Source organism: Gigantopelta aegis, chromosome 7 (genome assembly GCF_016097555.1).
Source record: "Gigantopelta aegis isolate Gae_Host chromosome 7, Gae_host_genome, whole genome shotgun sequence".
NCBI lineage: Eukaryota > Metazoa > Mollusca > Gastropoda > Neomphalida > Peltospiridae > Gigantopelta > Gigantopelta aegis.
This window is the reverse complement of record NC_054705.1, coordinates 46,815,514-46,835,178: the sequence shown is the minus strand read 5'-3', so window position 1 is coordinate 46,835,178 and position 19,665 is coordinate 46,815,514. Positions and strand designations below refer to the sequence as shown.

The window sequence follows — 19,665 nt, the reverse complement described above, 5'->3', positions numbered from 1 at the left end:
AAGGCCAATATCCACATAGTGAACATAATCGATTTTATACAGGTGTGTTGTTCCATCGTCCTACTTCGATTGGGATGAAGTGATTCAGCGTTCTCAATTTAAGTATTGTAATCTACAGTTTTTCTGGCAATATGGTGAGGTATTTTTCTAGAGTAAAGTTTTCTTCAAAAAGTAGGAACGTTTTCCAAAAAACCGAAGTTGCAATGTTATTAGGTCATGCTGTCTTAATTTGATTTATTCAAGAACTTGTATTTTTGTTGGAATCTTTGGAATATCCATATATCTGTCATACCTAGGCTATTAAATAATTGTTGGATCCGAGTATAGCTGTGTCCATTTAGGGCAGTCATGCAACAAATTCACGTAATAAATAGATACTTTTGTTTGTTTGCCAGATACAGTTCTTGTCTAGAAACTAATCATTCTTTGTTGGATAATTATTTTAAGTGGTCTACATCCTAGTTCTCCATATAACATGAATATAGGTGCGCCTTTTTTAACAGAGAGTAAGCGTCTCAGGACATTTGTGTGTATATTTTCGATAATATCCGTGTTTTCGTAGCCCCATATTTCGCATCCATATAGAAAGATAGGCATCCCTAATTAAAAAAAAACCCCAAAACACCCCAAAATAAAATAAAAATAAAAAATAAAAATAGTCGGGATCTGTCATTTTACCAACAATTTTATTGTACCCTTCAAATGGGAAATGTTATAGCAATCATATGCATCGGCAGCGAGGGGGGTGGGGAGGTGGGGGGGGGGGGGGGGGTGGGTGGGTGTTAAGGAGTACTGTTCCAAAACTGAATATTTTGCATTACCTCCACAAAAGTTGATTTAATATAACTGCCATCTCCCCGGTTTTGATATCTTCCCTGAAATCCATTTTGAATGTTTGTTTTGAAGTGTCTTTTCGCCGTTTCAGGAGCCTTCCATTTCAACATCTGGCGATTTGGAGAGTGGGTGGACATTGTCGTTGACGATTACCTCCCCTGGCTGGATGGCGCCCACTTCTTCTGCAAGGCGATAGGAAACCCGCCGGAGTACTGGGCCCCACTGGCAGAGAAAGCTTATGCAAAGTAGGCTATGTCATTCATAAAACAAATGCATATGATATATGTCTGTCTCTCTCTCTCTGGCTCTCTCTCTCTCTCTCTCTGTCTCTCTCTCTCTGTTTCTATCTGCCTGTCTTTCTTTTCTTTTTCTTCTTTTATTTTAAACACCACAAATATTTAACAAGGAGACAAAGACATTTGTTTCTTGGACATTACAAACATGGATGATGATGAGATGAATGGTGAAGCCGCAGTATTTCCATTTCGGTATGGCACTACTTGACAGGTCTGTGCTTCACGCTTGCTATCAGTTGAACTATCTCTGTGTCACCTGAGCCCGGGGTACACGAAACCTGCAGTGCATGCCGGATAATCAACCCCCATGTGGGGTCATACACTCAGGAGACACACCCATAATCGCACCCGTGAAGTAGGTGAAACTCGGTGTATGTGGCCTTACACCCCATTAAGCCTAGCGGTGCACTCACTCTGGGTTGGAATCGGTACTGACATGAAAAAATCATCCTCCATTGCCTCAGGTGGGATATGAACCCGGTACCTACCAACCTCAAGTTCGATGGCATAATCACTTCACCATCGAAGCCGGTTCCTGTCCGTCTTTCTGCCTGCCGCTCATTGCGTTATTTCAGTGCCAGTGCACCACGATAAGTATATCAAAGCAATGGTATGTGCTGTCCAGTCTTTGGGATGGTGTATATAAAAGATCCCTTGCTACTAATGGAAAAAATATAACGGGTTTTCTCTCTAAGACTATGTCGAAATTACCATTAATTAATCATCGACTATTGGATGTCAAACAAGCTAGCATTTCCAGTAGTAGCAAGGGATATTTTTGCGTGTCCTTCACATGCAAAACAACACATACCACAATATTTTACATACCTTAAATTGTCAAACGTATCTTGATCTAACAAAGGCATCTGCCCCCCCCCTCCCCCCCCAAAAAAAAAAATAAAAAAAATAAAAAAAATAATAAATAAATAAAAAATAAGTAAATAATAATATTATTATTAATTTTCAATTCAGAGACTATAATATGGAAGTTCACAAGGGGTAGTCATAATGCTAATATAAATATAATTATTGATTGTGAATGAAGAAATCTGTACTGAGAGGCATAAATAACACAATGGGTATTTCACTGAATAATCTCCTATAGAAATGTCAGATCATATATGTTGAGTATGTGGACAAATGACATATTGGTAACAACTGTAATGAAAGAGGATTTTGTTAAAGTCAGAAAAAAATGGAATGAAATGAGTCTTCAGCAAAAAGCATAACTTGTGTGTTTATTGCAACAACACGGCGTTGCATATGAAACTGTTGTTGTATGTGCATTGCCTGCCCTCGTCTCACTATAAAAGCAACCGGGTTTTTTATATTTATTTTTGCGTGTTTTTTTTAATATGCCACGGTAAGTAATGTTAATAAATTGCTGTTTTATTGGCAAAAACCCCCACCTCAAACAAGTTTGTTTGTTTGTTTTTTTGTTTTTTAATTTAAAACCACATTTTAGTTTTAAAATTCCGAATTTGAACAATATCTTCTTTCAGTTACAGTTGTTACCATACGTCATTTGTCCGCATGCCTAATATAGATGACATAACATTTCTATAAGAAAATATCAGAAAAATACCCATTGCGTTATTTATGCCTCTCAGTATATATTGGCGTCAAGTTGTACCATTGCATCTCGTAATGTCTTCTGGAAGTCGTGACCTCTCCCAAAATTTACGCAACGTTGCAGATATTTTTACAGATTTTAATGTCATCTTTCACTTACTTTTCACGATATTGTTTCCAGAACGCCAGATTTGACATGCTGACCGTGAGCACGTGATAAATAACAACGGCGAGAATAACAGATCGTGGCAAGACAACGTCATAATTTTATCGGAAGTGTGTTTTGTTTATCGACACCACTAGAGCACATTGATTACTTAATCATCGGCTATTGGATGTCAAACATTTGGTAATTGTGACTCGTAGTCATCAAAGGAAACCCGTTACATTTTTTTCTATTAGCAGCAAGGGATCTTTTATATGTACTTTCCCGCAAACAGAAAAGCACATACCACGGCCTTTGATCAGTTGTCGTGCACTGGTTGAGAGAGAGAGAGAGAGAGAGAGAGAGAGAGAGAGAGAGAGAGAGAGAGAGAGAGAGAGAGAGAGAGAGAGAGAGAGAGAGAGAGAGAGAGAGAGAGAGAGAGTTTTACGGGCACGTTCAAAAGAAGCTGTTGTAGCACACGCCTGTCATGGGCACAAGTGTTGGTTCACGCAACTCTTCAGTCCATGACAGAACGATGGGGTGGAGGGGCGGGATCGCCCATACTGACAGGTGCAAGGGGGCCAGGCAGTCGGACCGAGGTGGGTAACGGACGGGGTTGGTGTAAGACCGGGGTGGGTAACGGGCGAGTGTTGGTGTAAGTCCAGGGTGGGTAAAGGGCGGGTGTTGGTGTAAGACGGGTGGGTAACGGGCGAGTGTTTGTGTAAGACCGGGGTGGGTAAAGGGCGGGTGTTGGTGTAAGACCGGGGTGGGTAACGGGCGGGTGTTGGTGTAAGACCGGGGTGGGTAAAGGGCGGGTGTTGGTGTAAGACCGGGGTGGGTAACGGGCGGGTGTTGGTGTAAGACCGGGGTGGGTAAAGGGCGGGTGTTGGTGTAAGACCGGGGTGGGTAACGGGCGGGTGTTGGTGTAAGACCGGGGTGGGTAATGGGCGGGTGTTGGTGTAAGACCGGGGTGGGTAAAGGGCGGGTGTTGGTGTAAGACGGGGTGGGTAAAGGGCGGGTGTTGGTGTAAGACCGGGGTGGGTAACGGGCGGGTGTTGGTGTAAGACCGGGGTGGGTAAAGGGCGGGTGTTGGTGTAAGACCGGGGTGGGTAAAGGGCGGGTGTTGGTGTAAGACCGGGGTGGGTAACGGGCGGGTGTTGGTGTAAGACCGGGGTGGGTAAAGGGCGGGTGTTGGTGTAAGACCGGGGTGGGTAACGGGCGGGTGTTGGTGTAAGACCGGGGTGGGTAAAGGGCGGGTGTTGGTGTAAGACCGGGGTGGGTAACGGGCGGGTGTTGGTGTAAGACCGGGGTGGGTAAAGGGCGGGTGTTGGTGTAAGACCGGGGTGGGTAACGGGCGGGTGTTGGTGTAAGACCGGGGTGGGTAAAGGGCGGGTGCTGGTGTAATACCGGGGTGGGTAACGGGCGGGTGTTGGTGTAAGACCGGGGTGGGTAACGGGCGGGTGTTGGTGTAAGACGGGGTGGGTAACGGGCGGGTGTTGGTGTAAGACCGGGGTGGGTAACGGGCGGGTGTTGGTGTAAGACCGGGGTGGGTAGGGGGCGGGTGTTGGTGTAAGACCGGGGTGGGTAACGGGCGGGTGTTGGTGTAAGACCGGGGTGGGTAAAGGGCGGGTGTTGGTGTAAGACCGGTGTGGGTAAAGGGCGGGTGTTGGTGTAAGACCGGGGTGGGTAAGGGGCGGGTGTTGGTGTAAGACCGGGGTGGGTAAAGGGCGGGTGTTGGTGTAAGACCGGGGTGGGTAACGGGCGGTTGTTGGTGTAAGACCGGGGTGGGTAAGGGGCGGGTGTTGGTGTAAGACCGGGGTGGGTAACGGGCTTGTTCTTGGTGTAAGACAGGGATGGGTAACGGGCGGGTTTTGGTGTAAGTAAGACCGGGGTGGGTAACGGGCGGGTGTTGGTGTAAGACCGGGGTGGGTAAAGGGCGGGTGTTAGTGTAAGACCGGGGTGGGTAACGGGCGGGTGTTGGTGTAAGACCGGGGTGGGTAAGGGGCGGTTGTTGGTGTAAGACAGGGATGGGTAACGGGCGGTTGTTGGTGTAAGACCGGAGTGGGTAAAGGGCGAGTGTTGGTGTAAGACCGGGGTGGGTAACGGGCGGGTGTTGGTGTAAGACCGGGGTGGGTAAAGGGCGGGTGCTGGTGTAATACCGGGGTGGGTAACGGGCGGGTGTTGGTGTAAGACCGGGATGGGTAACGGGCGGGTGTTGGTGTAAGACCGGGGTGGGTAACGGGCGGGTGTTGGTGTAAGACCGGGGTGGGTAAAGGGCGGGTGTTGGTGTAAGACCGGGGTGGGTAAAGGGCGGGTATTGGTGTAAGACCGGGGTGGGTAACGGGCGGGTGTTGGTGTAAGACCGGGGTGGGTAACGGGCGGGTGTTGGTGTAAGACCGGGGTGGGTAAGGGGCGGGTGTTGGTGTAAGACCGGGGTGGGTAAAGGGCGGGTGTTGGTGTAAGACCGGGGTGTGTAACGGGCGGTTGTTGGTGTAAGACCGGGGTGGGTAAGGGGCGGGTGTTGGTGTAAGACCGGGGTGGGTAACGGGCTTGTTGTTGGTGTAAGACAGGGATGGGTAACGGGCGGGTGTTGGTGTAAGTAAGACCGGGGTGGGTAACGGGCGGGTGTTGGTGTAAGACCGGGGTGGGTAAAGGGCGGTTGTTGGTGTAAGACCGGGGTGGGTAACGGGCGGGTGTTGGTGTAAGACCGGGGTGGGTAAAGGGCGGGTGTTAGTGTAAGACCGGGGTGGGTAACGGGCGGGTGTTGGTGTAAGACCGGGGTGGGTAACGGGCGGGTGTTGGTGTAAGAACGGGGTGGGTAACGGGCGGGTGCTGGTGTAAGACCGGGGTGGGTAACGGGCCAGTGTTGGTGTAAGACCGGGGTGGGTAATGGGCGGGTGTTGGTGTAAGACGGGTGGGTAAAGGGCGGGTGTTGGTGTAAGACCGGGGTGGGTAAAGGGCGGGTGTTGGTGTAAGACCGGGGTGGGTAAAGGGCAGGTGTTGGTGTAAGACCGGGGTGGGTAAAGGGCGGGTGTTGGTGTAAGACCGGGGTGGGTAAAGGGCGGTTGTTGGTGTAAGACCGGGGTGGGTAACGGGCGGGTGTTGGTGTAAGACCGGGGTGGGTAAGGGGCGGTTGTTGGTGTAAGACCGGGGTGGGTAACGGGCGGGTGTTGGTGTAAGACCGGGGTGGGTAACGGGCGGGTGTTGGTGTAAGACCGGGGTGGGTAAAGGGCGGGTGTTGGTGTAAGACCGGGGTGGGTAAAGGGCGGGGTTGGTGTAAGACCGGGGTGGGTAACGGGCGGGTGTTGGTGTAAGACCGGGGTGGGTAAAGGGCGGGTGTTGGTGTAAGACGGGTGGGTAACGGGCGAGTGTTGGTGTAAGACCGGGGTGGGTAAAGGGCGGGTGTTGGTGTAAGACCGGGGTGGGTAAAGGGCGGGTGTTGGTGTAAGACCGGGGTGGGTAAAGGGCGGGTGTTGGTGTAAGACCGGGGTGGGTAACGGGCGGGTGTTGGTGTAAGACCGGGGTGGGTAAAGGGCGGGTGTTGGTGTAAGACCGGGGTGGGTAACGGGTGGGTGTTGGTGTAAGACCGGGGTGGGTAACGGGCGGGTGTTGGTGTAAGACCGGGGTGGGTAACGGGCGGGTGTTGGGGATGGGTAACGGGCGGGTGTTGGTGTAAGTAAGAGACCGGGGTGGGTAACGGGCGGGTGTTGGTGTAAGACCGGGGTGGGTAAAGGGCGGGTGTTGGTGTAAGACCGGGGTGGGTAACGGGCGGGTGTTGGTGTAAGACCGGGGTGGGTAAGGGGCGGTTGTTGGTGTAAGACCGGGGTGGGTAACGGGCGGGTGTTGGTGTAAGACCGGGGTGGGTAAAGGGCGGGTGTTGGTGTAAGACCGGGGTGGGGGGTGGGTAACGGGCGGGTGTTGGTGTAAGACCGGGGTGGGTAAAGGGCGGGTGTTGGTGTAAGACCGGGGTGGGTAACGGGCGGGTGTTGGTGTAAGACCGGGGTGGGTAACGGGCGGGTGTTGGTGTAAGACCGGGGTGGGTAACGGGCGGGTGTTGGTGTAAGACCGGGGTGGGTAAAGGGCGGGTGTTGGTGTAAGACCGGGGTGGGTAAAGGGCGGGTGTTGGTGTAAGACCGGGGTGGGTAACGGGCGGGTGTTGGTGTAAGACCGGGGTGGGTAACGGGCGGGTGTTGGTGTAAGACCGGGGTGGGTAAGGGGCGGGTGTTGGTGTAAGACCGGGGTGGGTAAAGGGCGGGTGTTGGTGTAAGACCGGGGTGGGTAACGGGCGGTTGTTGGTGTAAGACCGGGGTGGGTAAAGGGCGGGTGTTGGTGTAAGACCGGGGTGGGTAACGGGCGGTTGTTGGTGTAAGACCGGGGTGGGTAACGGGCGGGTGTTGGTGTAAGTAAGACCGGGGTGGGTAACGGGCGGGTGTTGGTGTAAGACCGGGGTGGGTAAAGGGCGGGTTGTTGGTGTAAGACCGGGGTGGGTAACGGGCGGGTGTTGGTGTAAGACCGGGGTGGGTAAAGGGCGGGTGTTGGTGTAAGACCGGGGTGGGTAACGGGCGGGTGTTGGTGTAAGACCGGGGTGGGTAAAGGGCGGGTGTTGGTGTAAGACCGGGGTGGGTAACGGGCGGGTGTTGGTGTAAGACCGGGGTGGGTAAAGGGCGGGTGTTGGTGTAAGACCGGGGTGGGTAACGGGCGGGTGTTGGTGTAAGACCGGGGTGGGTAACGGGCGGGTGTTGGTGTAAGACCGGGGTGGGTAAGGGGCGGGTGTTGGTGTAAGACCGGGGTGGGTAACGGGCGGGTGTTGGTGTAAGACCGGGGTGGGTAACGGGCGGGTGTTGGTGTAAGACCGGGGTGGGTAAAGGGCGGGTGTTGGTGTAAGACCGGGGTGGGTAAAGGGCGGGTGTTGGTGTAAGACCGGGGTGGGTAACGGGCGGGTGTTGGTGTAAGACCGGGGTGGGTAACGGGCGGGTGTTGGTGTAAGACCGGGGTGGGTAACGGGCGGGTGTTGGTGTAAGACCGGGGTGGGTAACGGGCGGGTGTTGGTGTAAGACCGGGGTGGGTAACGGGCGGGTGTTGGTGTAAGACCGGGGTGGGTAACGGGCGGGTGTTGGTGTAAGACCGGGGTGGGTAACGGGCGGGTGTTGGTGTGTAAGGGCGGGGTGGGTAAACGGGGCGGGTGTTGGTGTAAGACCGGGGTGGGTAACGGGCGGGTGTTGGTGTAAGACCGGGGTGGGTAAAGGGCGGGTGTTGGTGTAAGACCGGGGTGGGTAACGGGCGGGTGTTGGTGTAAGACCGGGGTGGGTAAAGGGCGGGTGTTGGTGTAAGACCGGGGTGGGTAACGGGCGGGTGTTGGTGTAAGACCGGGGTGGGTAACGGGCGGGTGTTGGTGTAAGACCGGGGTGGGTAACGGGCGGGTGTTGGTGTAAGACCGGGGTGGGTAACGGGCGGGTGTTGGTGTAAGACCGGGGTGGGTAACGGGCGGGTGTTGGTGTAAGACCGGGGTGGGTAAAGGGCGGGTGTTGGTGTAAGACCGGGGTGGGTAACGGGCGGGTGTTGGTGTAAGACCGGGGTGGGTAACGGGCGGGTGTTGGTGTAAGACCGGGGTGGGTAACGGGCGGGTGTTGGTGTAAGACCGGGGTGGGTAACGGGCGGGTGTTGGTGTAAGACCGGGGTGGGTAACGGGCGGGTGTTGGTGTAAGACCGGGGTGGGTAACGGGCGGGTGTTGGTGTAAGACCGGGGTGGGTAAAGGGCGGGTGTTGGTGTAAGACCGGGGTGGGTAACGGGCGGGTGTTGGTGTAAGACCGGGGTGGGTAACGGGCGGGTGTTGGTGTAAGACCGGGGTGGGTAACGGGCGGGTGTTGGTGTAAGACCGGGGTGGGTAACGGGCGGGTGTTGGGGCGGGTGTTGGTGTAAGACCGGGGTGGGTAACGGGCGGGTGTTGGTGTAAGACCGGGGTGGGTAACGGGCGGGTGTTGGTGTAAGACCGGGGTGGGTAACGGGTGTGTTGGTGTAAGACCGGGGTGGGTAACGGGCGGGTGTTGGTGTAAGACCGGGGTGGGTAACGGGCGGGTGTTGGTGTAAGACCGGGGTGGGTAACGGGCGGGTGTTGGTGTAAGACCGGGGTGGGTAACGGGCGGGTGTTGGTGTAAGACCGGGGTGGGTAACGGGCGGGTGTTGGTGTAAGACCGGGGTGGGTAACGGGCGGGTGTTGGTGTAAGACCGGGGTGGGTAAAGGGCGGGTGTTGGTGTAAGACCGGGGTGGGTAAAGGGCGGGTGTTGGTGTAAGACCGGGGTGGGTAAAGGGCGGGTGTTGGTGTAAGACCGGGGTGGGTAAAGACGGGTGGGTGTAAGACCGGGGTGGGTAAGGGCGGGTGTTGGTGTAAGACCGGGGTGGGTAACGGGCGGGTGTTGGTGTAAGACCGGGGTGGGTAAAGGGCGGGTGTTGGTGTAAGACCGGGGTGGGTAACGGGCGGGTGTTGGTGTAAGACCGGGGTGGGTAACGGGCGGGTGTTGGTGTAAGACCGGGGTGGGTAACGGGCGGGTGTTGGTGTAAGACCGGGGTGGGTAAAGGGCGGGTGTTGGTGTAAGACCGGGGTGGGTAACGGGCGGGTGTTGGTGTAAGACCGGGGTGGGTAACGGGCGGGTGTTGGTGTAAGACCGGGGTGGGTAACGGGCGGGTGTTGGTGTAAGACCGGGGTGGGTAACGGGCGGGTGTTGGTGTAAGACCGGGGTGGGTAACGGGCGGGTGTTGGTGTAAGACCGGGGTGGGTAACGGGCGGGTGTTGGGGCGGGTGTTGGTGTAAGACCGGGGTGGGTAAAGGGCGGGTGTTGGTGTAAGACCGGGGTGGGTAACGGGGGTGTTGGTGTAAGACCGGGGTGGGTAAAGGGGGGTGTTGGTGTAAGACCGGGGTGGGTAACGGGCGGGTGTTGGTGTAAGACCGGGGTGGGTAAACGGGCGGGTGTTGGTGTAAGACCGGGGTGGGTAAAGGGCGGGTGTTGGTGTAAGACCGGGGTGGGTAAAGGGGCGGGTTGTTGGTGTAAGACCGGGGTGGGTAAAGGGCGGGTGTTGGTGTAAGACCGGGGTGGGTAACGGGCGGGTGTTGGTGTAAGACCGGGGTGGGTAAAGGGCGGGTGTTGGTGTAAGACCGGGGTGGGTAACGGGCGGTTGTTGGTGTAAGACCGGGGTGGGTAAAGGGCGGGTGTTGGTGTAAGACCGGGGTGGGTAACGGGCGGGTGTTGGTGTAAGACCGGGGTGGGTAAAGGGCGGGTGTTGGTGTAAGACCGGGGTGGGTAACGGGCGGGTGTTGGTGTAAGACCGGGGTGGGTAACGGGCGGGTGTTGGTGTAAGACCGGGGTGGGTAACGGGCGGGTGTTGGTGTAAGACCGGGGTGGGTAACGGGCGGGTGTTGGTGTAAGACCGGGGTGGGTAACGGGGCGGGTGTTGGTGTAAGACCGGGGTGGGTAACGGGCGGGTGTTGGTGTAAGACCGGGGTGGGTAAAGGGCGGGTGTTGGTGTAAGACCGGGGTGGGTAAAGGGCGGGTGTTGTGTGGTGTAAGACCGGGTGTTGGGTAAGACCGGGGTGGGGGTGTTGGTGTAAGACCGGGGTGGGTAAACCGGGGCGGGTGTTGGTGTAAGACCGGGGTGGGTAACGGGCGGGTGTTGGTGTAAGACCGGGGTGGGTAACGGGCGGGTGTTGGTGTAAGACCGGGGTGGGTAAAGGGCGGGGTGTTGGTGTAAGACCGGGGTGGGTAACGGGCGGGTGTTGGTGTAAGACCGGGGTGGGTAACGGGCGGGTGTTGGTGTAAGACCGGGGTGGGTAACGGGCGGGTGTTGGTGTAAGACCGGGGTGGGTAAGACCGGGGCGGGTGTTGGTGTAAGACCGGGGTGGGTAACGGGCGGGTGTTGGTGTAAGACCGGGGTGGGTAAAGGGCGGGTGTTGGTGTAAGACCGGGGTGGGTAACGGGCGGGTGTTGGTGTAAGACCGGGGTGGGTAAGGGGGGTGTTGGTGTAAGACCGGGGTGGGCGGGCGGGTGTTGGTGTAAGACCGGGGTGGGTAACGGGCGGGTGTTGGTGTAAGACCGGGGTGGGTAACGGGCGGGTGTTGGTGTAAGACCGGGGTGGGTAACGGGCGGGTGTTGGTGTAAGACCGGGGTGGGTAAACCGGGGTGGGCGGGTGTTGGTGTAAGACCGGGGTGGGTAAAGGGCGGGTGTTGGTGTAAGACCGGGGTGGGTAAGGGCGGGTGTTGGTGTAAGACCGGGGTGGGTAAAGGGCGGGTGTTGGTGTAAGACCGGGGTGGGTAACGGGCGGGTGTTGGTGTAAGACCGGGGTGGGTAACGGGCGGGTGTTGGTGTAAGACCGGGGTGGGTAACGGGCGGGTGTTGGTGTAAGACCGGGGTGGGTAACGGGCGGGGTGTTGGTGTGTTGGTGTAAGACGGGGTGGGTAACGGGCGGGTGTTGGGTGTAAGACCGGGGTGGGTAACGGGCGGGTGTTGGTGTAAGACCGGGGTGGGTAAAGGGCGGTTGTTGGTGTAAGACCGGGGTGGGTAACGGGCGGGTGTTGGTGTAAGACCGGGGTGGGTAAAGGGCGGGTGTTGGTGTAAGACCGGGGTGGGTAACGGGCGGGTGTTGGTGTAAGACCGGGGTGGGTAACGGGCGGGTGTTGGTGTAAGACCGGGGTGGGTAACGGGCGGGTGTTGGTGTAAGACCGGGGTGGGTAACGGGCGGGTGTTGGTGTAAGACCGGGGTGGGTAAAGGGCGGGTGTTGGTGTAAGACCGGGGTGGGTAAAGGGCGGGTGTTGGTGTAAGACCGGGGTGGGTAAAGGGCGGGTGTTGGTGTAAGACCGGGGTGGGTAACGGGCGGGTGTTGGTGTAAGACCGGGGTGGGTAACGGGCGGGTGTTGGTGTAAGACCGGGGTGGGTAAAGGGCGGGTGTTGGTGTAAGACCGGGGTGGGTAACGGGCGGGTGTTGGTGTAAGACCGGGGTGGGTAACGGGCGGGGTGGGTAACGGGCGGGGTTGGTGTAAGACCGGGGTGGGTAAAGGGCGGTTGTTGGTGTAAGACCGGGGTGGGTAACGGGCGGGTGTTGGGGCGGGGTGGGTAACGGGCGGGTGTTGGTTGGTGTAAGACCGGGGTGGGTAAACGGGCGGGTGTTTGGTGTAAGACCGGGGTGGGTAAAGGGCGGGTGTTGGTGTAAGACCGGGGTGGGTAAACGGGCGGGTGTTGGTGTAAGACCGGGGTGGGTAACGGGCGGGTGTTGGTGTAAGACCGGGGTGGGTAACGGGCGGGTGTTGGTGTAAGACCGGGGTGGGTAACGGGCGGGTGTGGTGTAAGACCGGGGTGGGTAAGACCGGGTGTGGGTAAGACCGGGGTGGGTAAAGGGCGGGTGTTGGTGTAAGACCGGGGTGGGTAACGGGCGGGTGTTGGTGTAAGACCGGGGTGGGTAAAGGGCGGGTGTTGGTGTAAGACCGGGGTGGGTAAAGGGCGGGTGTTGGTGTAAGACCGGGGTGGGTAACGGGCGGGTGTTGGTGTAAGACCGGGGTGGGTAACGGGCGGGTGTTGGTGTAAGACCGGGGTGGGTAAAGGGCGGGTGTTGGTGTAAGACCGGGGTGGGTAACGGGCGGGTGTGTGTAAGACCGGGTGTAAGACCGGGTGGTGGGTAACGGGCGGGCGGGTGTTGGTGTAAGACCGGGGTGGGTAACGGGTGGGGGTGTTGGTGTAAGACCGGGGTGGGTAACGGGGTGGGCGGGCGGGGTGTTGGTGTAAGACCGGGGTGGGTAACGGGCGGGTGTCGGTGTAAGACCGGGGTGGGTAACGGGCGGGTGTTGGTGTAAGACCGGGGTGGGTAAAGGGCGGGTGTTGGTGTAAGACCGGGGTGGGTAAGGGGCGGGTGTTGGTGTAAGACCGGGGTGGGTAAGGGGCGGGTGTTGGTGTAAGACCGGGGTGGGTAAGGGGCGGGTGTTGGTGTAAGACCGGGGTGGGTAAGGGGCGGGTGTTGGTGTAAGACCGGGGTGGGTAAGGGGCGGGTGTTGGTGTAAGACCGGGGTGGGTAAAGGGCGGGTGTTGGTGTAAGACCGGGGTGGGTAAAGGGCGGGTGTTGGTGTGTTGGTGTAAGACCGGGGTGGGTAAAGGGCGGGTGTTGGTGTAAGACCGGGGTGGGTAAAGGGCGGGTGTTGGTGTAAGACCGGGGTGGGTAAACGTCCTCTATCGTAGGTGTAAGAAGGGCGGGTGTTGGTGTAAGACCGGGGTGGGTAACGGGCGGGTGTATGGTGTAAGACCGGGGTGGGTACCAGTGCAGCATTCGACGTCGACGAGTGTCAGAAAGTAAAAGTTTTTCTTTCTTCTCCTTCTCCTCAATTTACCGCGTTCTTTCCTCTGTAAGCCTATACATGTAATGTAAATAGCAATTAAAATAGGATTAAGTAAAACAAAATAATTAAAATGTCTTATAATACCTTGAAACTATAAAAACCGAATTCCTTGATCTAATCGTCCATCCTTTTCATTTGAATTTATTTTCGTGCTTGTGTCCATATTAAGGTTCAAGCACGTTGTCCTGGGCACACACATACACCTCAGCTATCTGGGTTGTCTGTCCAGGATGTGTAAATTAAATCTAATAGCTGAGGCGCTTTCAACCATGAAATATTCAAATTACTTTATAAATATTATATGCGATAAATATTCCCTGGATATCAATCGGAGAGTGTACAAAAAAAATAGTAGTTCATTAAGATTAACCTCGAATGCAAGTGCAAGCATAAGCCAAGGTTAATCGGCCTAAAGCATTACGTCTGTAGCGAGCTCGGAACGGAATTGCGGTCAAAATAACGACTAGCATCACGTTTCCCCACCCTACTGGTGTATTGTCATCTATTTCGAGCTCATGGAGACCAAGAAATACTTTGAAACGATCTTCACTTTGAATTAAAGGAAAAAATCCGAATGTGTGGGTTTTTTTTTTTAAACGCGCGGTTATTGTTATCTGCCCTTATTTGAGGGAAATAAAACTCGGAACAGTCTTGTATGTGGAAAGGATCGGCGAAGTCATTTCACGTTCCATAATAAATACAAAAAACCCCATAAAACTAAAAATGAATTAAAGTTAATAAAATAACTTAAAAGTAAAAATAAATTAAAGTTAATAAAATAAAATAAAATAAAGTTAATAAAATAAAATAACATTTATTAATTAAGTAACAGAAGTGAAATAAAAATAATATAATTTAATTGCATAGTTTTTTTTTTTTAAATGTCTATAATTTTTTTTTTTATAAATAATGAATATATATATAAATGAAATAAAACCAACACATTTTTCTCATTTGCCAGTAATTAAAATGTTACTGCTATGTCTTGCTTGTTCATTTAGTGTTCCATTTAACAACAAAATAATACTTTAAAATAAAAGTTAATTACTTTCTCTACAAGTAACTAAAATATAAGTACTAAGTTTTAAAATGTTACTTGCCTGAGAAAAAGACATTTGAGATTCGCATGACCCTCTTCCCCTATCTCGTCCCCCTCTACCTACACCCCCACCCTCTTAGGTACGTTCCTATTCAATAACGTTCCATATCAAGTGTTACCAAAATACCAAAGATCTCTACTCTATTAGGTGAACTTTATCGAGAGAAAGAGAGAGAGAGAGAGAGAGAGAGAGAGAGAGAGAGAGAGAGAGAGAGAGAGAGAGAGAGAGAGAGAGAGAGAGAGAGAGAGAGAGAGAGAGAGAGAGAAAGAATGCAATCGTCTAAAGAAAACAGATTCTTTTTTTTATTACGTATAATTAACCGATTTTTGTTACAATGGTTAGAAAAATAAATATTAACATTGTTGTTGAGTTGTGCGTTTTGCTTTTTACGAACATTTGAATCGTAGCAATTGTAAAGTGAGAAAATCTATAACTGCAGTTCTTTTGGCACCGTGATATTACCGTAACTAGGCACTTTCAGTCTAGCTCTTATCATCCATATTACCCGTAAATAATTTGACATTAAAAGTAAAAAGCCTACGTCTCTACTTTCAGAAATGCTATAACCTATAGTCAGTGCCGGATTTATAAGGGGGCTAAGGGGGCAATTGCCCCGGGCCCCCCTGCCAGAGCCCCCCCCCCCCCCCCCCCCCCCCGTCTGAGGAATCCATTATAAAAATAATTAATAATTATAAAATCAGTTCATTTAAAAAAAAAAAAATTGTCATGTAATTTCATTTCTATGTTGAGTGGCCCCCTAACCTGCAAGGTCTAATTTCGACCCTGCCTATAGTCTTGTAACGGTCAACTAAAGGTTTGTCAAATTATTAGTAAACGGTGTGCGGTTATACAGACCTATTGCACACTTCTATCAATGGGAAAACAACGTAAACGTGCACACATGATGTTATAGGATGGAGAAGAAAGAAAACAACTCTAAACAAAAAGAGCCGAATTTTCGAATCCTTTTTGTTTTTACGCAGGTGTTTAAGTATTGTAAATGTGTGTAGTTACACGTAAGTAAGGCATAGACAGGTGTTTAAGTATTGTAAATGTGTAGTTACACGTGAGTAAGGCATAGAGAGGTGTTTAAGTATTATAAATGTATGTAGTTACACGTGAGTAAGGCAAAGAGAGGTGTTTAAGTATTATAAATGTATGTAGTTACACGTGAGTAAGGCATACACAGGTGTTTAAGTATTGTAAATGTGTGTAGTTACACGTGAGTAAGGCATAGATAGGTGTTTAAGTATTGTAAATGTATATAGTTACACGTGAGTGAGGCATAGACAGGTGTTTAAGTATTGTAAATGGATGTAGTTACACGTGAGTGAGGCATAAACAGGTGTTTAAGTATTGTAAATGGATGTAGTTACACGTGAGTAAGGCATACACAGGTGTTTACGTATTGTAAATGTGTGTAGTTACACGTGAGTAAGGCATAGACAGGTGTTTAAGTATTATAAATGTATGTAGTTACACGTGAGTAAGGCATACACAGGTGTTTACGTATTGTAAATGTGTGTAGTTACACGTGAGTAAGGCATAGACAGGTGTTTAAGTATTATAAATGTATGTAGTTACACGTGAGTAAGGCATAGACAGGTGTGTAAGTATTATAAATGAATGTAGTTACACGTGAGTAAGGCATAGACAGGTGTTTAAGTATTGTAAATGTGAATAAGGCATAGACAGGTGTTTAAGTATTGTGAATGTATGTATTTACACGTGAATAAGGCATAGACAGGTGTTTGAGTATTGTGAATATATGTAGTTACACGTGAATAAGGCATAGACGGGTGTTTGAGTATTGTGAATGTGTTTAGTTACACGTGAGTAAGGCATATACAGCTGTTTAAGTATTGTGAATGTGTGTAGTTACACGTGAGTAAGGCATACACAGCTGTTTAAGTATTGTAAATGTGTGTAGTTACACGTGAGTAAGGCATAAACAAGATTTGGAATTCGGCTCTACAAGATATATCAGAGATTGAAAAATGTTACACGTGAGTAAGGCATAGACAGGCGTTTAAGTATTGTAAATGGACGTAGTTAAACGTAAGGCATAGACAAGTGTTTAAGTATTGTAAATGGATGTAATTACACGTGAGTAAGGCATAGACAGGTGTTTAATTATTGTAAATGGATGTAGTTACACGTGAGTAAGGCATAGACAGGTGTTTACGTATTGTAAATGTATGTAGTTATACGTGAGTAAGACATAGACAGGTGTTTACGTATTGTAAATGTGTGTAGTTACACGTGAGTAAGGCATAGACAGGTGTTTACGTATTGTAAATGTGTGTAGTTACACGTGAGTAAGGCATAGACAGGTGTTTAAGTATTGGAAATGTGTGTAGTTACACGTGAGTAAGGCATAAACAAGATTTGCAATTCGGCTCTACAAGATATATCAGAGATTGAAAAATGTACTTCCTCCTTTAATTACAGAAACCTATTTGAGCCAAATATGGATGTATTCTAACCAAATATCGAACACACTCTCACTCATTAAATGTTGAAACCGGGAGATATTCTCGCCTGGATAGAAGAGATCGCATATGTTCATTATGTAATATAACAGAGCTAGAGGGTGAATTCCACTTCATACTCGTTTGTCCATTGTTTATTGAATTGCGTGTGAAATACATTAAGAAATATTATTACATTAACCCGTCAGTTTTCAAACTTATCCAATTATTACGCAATCCTAGCGTCAAAGTTATTAACAACATCTGTAAATTTCTTAATGCTGCTACAACTAAGCGTATAACTTTACTGTAACTATACTCTACTGTGTCCCCCACTAGAATCAATCGTCCTATACATATATCTCTACATGTATGTACAAAACGTATTTACTGTAACTATACTCTACTGTGTCCCCCACTAGAATCATTCGTCCTATACATCTATCTCTATATGTCCCAAAACTGTATTTACGAATCTATCTGTGTCCCCCCTAGAATCAATCGTCCTATACATATATCTCTATATGTATGTACAAAACGTATTTACCGTAACTATACTCTACTGTGTCCCCCACTAGAATCAATCGTCCTATACATATATCTCTATATGTATGTACAAAACGTATTTACTGTAACTATACTCTACTGTGTCCCCCACTAGAATCAATCGTCCTATACATATATCTCTAGACTGTATGTACAAAATATGTAACTTACTCACTGTCCCCCACTAGAATCAAACGTTCTATACTATATAATCTCTACATGTATGTACAAAATCGTATTACCGACGTAACTATACTTACTGTGTCCCCCACTAGAATCAATCGTCCTATACATATATCTCTATATGTATGTACAAAACGTATTTACTGTAACTATACTCTACTGTGTCCCCCACTAGAATCAATCGTTCTATACATATATCTCTACATGTATGTACAAAACGTATTTACCGTAACTATACTCTACTGTGTCCCCCACTAGAATCAATCGTCCTATACATATATCTCTATATGTATGTACAAAACGTATATACTGTAACTATACTCCACTGTGTCCCCCACTAGAATCAATCGTCCTACACATATATCTCTACATGTATGTACAAAAAGTATTTACTTAACTATACTCTACTGTGTCCCCCACTAGAATCAATCGTTCTATACATATATCTCTACATGTATGTACAAAACGTATTTACCGTAACTATACTCTACTGTGTCCCCCACTAGAATCAATCGTCCTATACATATATCTCTACATGTATGTACAAAACGTATTTACTGTAACTATACTCTACTGTGTCCCCCACTAGAATCAATCGTCCTATACATATATCTCTATATGTATGTACAAAACGTATTTACCGTAACTATACTCTACTGTGTCCCCCACTAGAATCAATCGTCCTATACATATATCTCTATATGTATGTACAAAACGTATTTACCGTAACTATACTCTACTGTGTCCCCCACTAGAATCAATCGTCCTATACATATATCTCTATATGTATGTGCAAAACGTATTTACTGTAACTATACTCTACTGTGTCCCCCACTAGAATCAATCGTCCTATACATATATCTCTATATGTATGTACAAAAAGTATTTACTATTATGTCTTATAATTGTAGTACTGTATTGTAGTTACAGTTATTGTTATAATATTTACCATCTTGCCAAACTCTTGTTTCTCTTTCTGATTGAAATGTGTATTATTTTGTTCTTATGTGCCGTAAGGCATACGGAAAATAAATGAATTGAACTGAATCTTTTCGTTCCTTTTAGGAAATGGGCGTTGATGTGGAAGAACGACGTCATCTTCACATTGTCACGGCAACGACAAAGGTACAATGTCAGACTGACCTGCACCAAATCATTTTGCATTGGGAACAACGTTAACATCCATAATATAATATGCAAGTTTCAAGTTACCAATCGTTCTGACTGCTTCCCTTCTTTTGATCTGTACTGCTGCCTGCCTACGTTTTACTTACCCGATGCTGCGTTTCGCAAGGATCTCTTCGCGCTTGGATCCATTTGACAACCGTACACATATCGTGCTAAATATTGCGTGCAATGATGAATTCTATAAATACAACTGTATTGGAGGCCGCCATCTTTGTTACTTAACACAGAAGTGTTTATATACACGGCGACCGTGTATACAGCCTCGGCTGATAAGGGCTGGCTATCTACACGACGACCGTGTATACAGCCTCGGCTGATAAGGGCTGGCTATCTACACGACGACCGTGTATACAGCCTCGGCTGATAAGGGCTGGCTATCTACACGACGACCGTGTATACAGCCTCGGCTGATAAGGGCTGGCTATCTACACGACGACCGTGTATACAGCCTCGGCTGATAAGGGCTGGCTATCTACACGGAGGTCATATTTTTGAGTGACGCCCTTTGTACGGCCGCTACAGCCCAGCTAAACGTTTCCTTGCGTGGCACGGGATACATCTAGTTACATACTCTACCAAAAAACATACGCACAATGCTTGATTTTATTAATATATATGACAACATAACGATCTACAAATCATGCATATAATGCCATATGGGGGTTCAAACATATTGCCTTTGTTACAGTCGACAAAGCACAGCCACAATGTAATACAGAAAAAAATCGTGGTAATTTGACACATACACACACACACTCACCCCCCCCAACACCCCCCCCCCCCCCCCCCCCCCCCCCCCAACCCCCCCCCCCCCCCCCCCCCCCCCGGAGTCTATTATTCATCATATTGAATAACTTTCTCTTTTGAGTGAAAGTAATACACTGGGTGCCTTTCCGGAGTCTATTATTCATCATATTGAATAACTTTCTCTTTTGAGTGAAAGTAATACACTGG

General features: G+C 50.1%; 1 protein-coding gene across 1 annotated transcript in view; it reads left to right on the top strand.

Annotated features, from left to right (window-relative positions):
* LOC121378117 overlaps positions 1-19,665 on the top strand; it is a 68,757-nt gene that overhangs the window by 29,678 nt on the left and 19,414 nt on the right. The window contains exons 4-6 of the mRNA XM_041506218.1: positions 926-1,079; positions 13,146-13,176; positions 18,589-18,648. Coding sequence (XP_041362152.1) covers positions 926-1,079; positions 13,146-13,176; positions 18,589-18,648 — 245 coding nt within the window. The remainder of the gene's footprint in view (positions 1-925; positions 1,080-13,145; positions 13,177-18,588; positions 18,649-19,665) is intronic.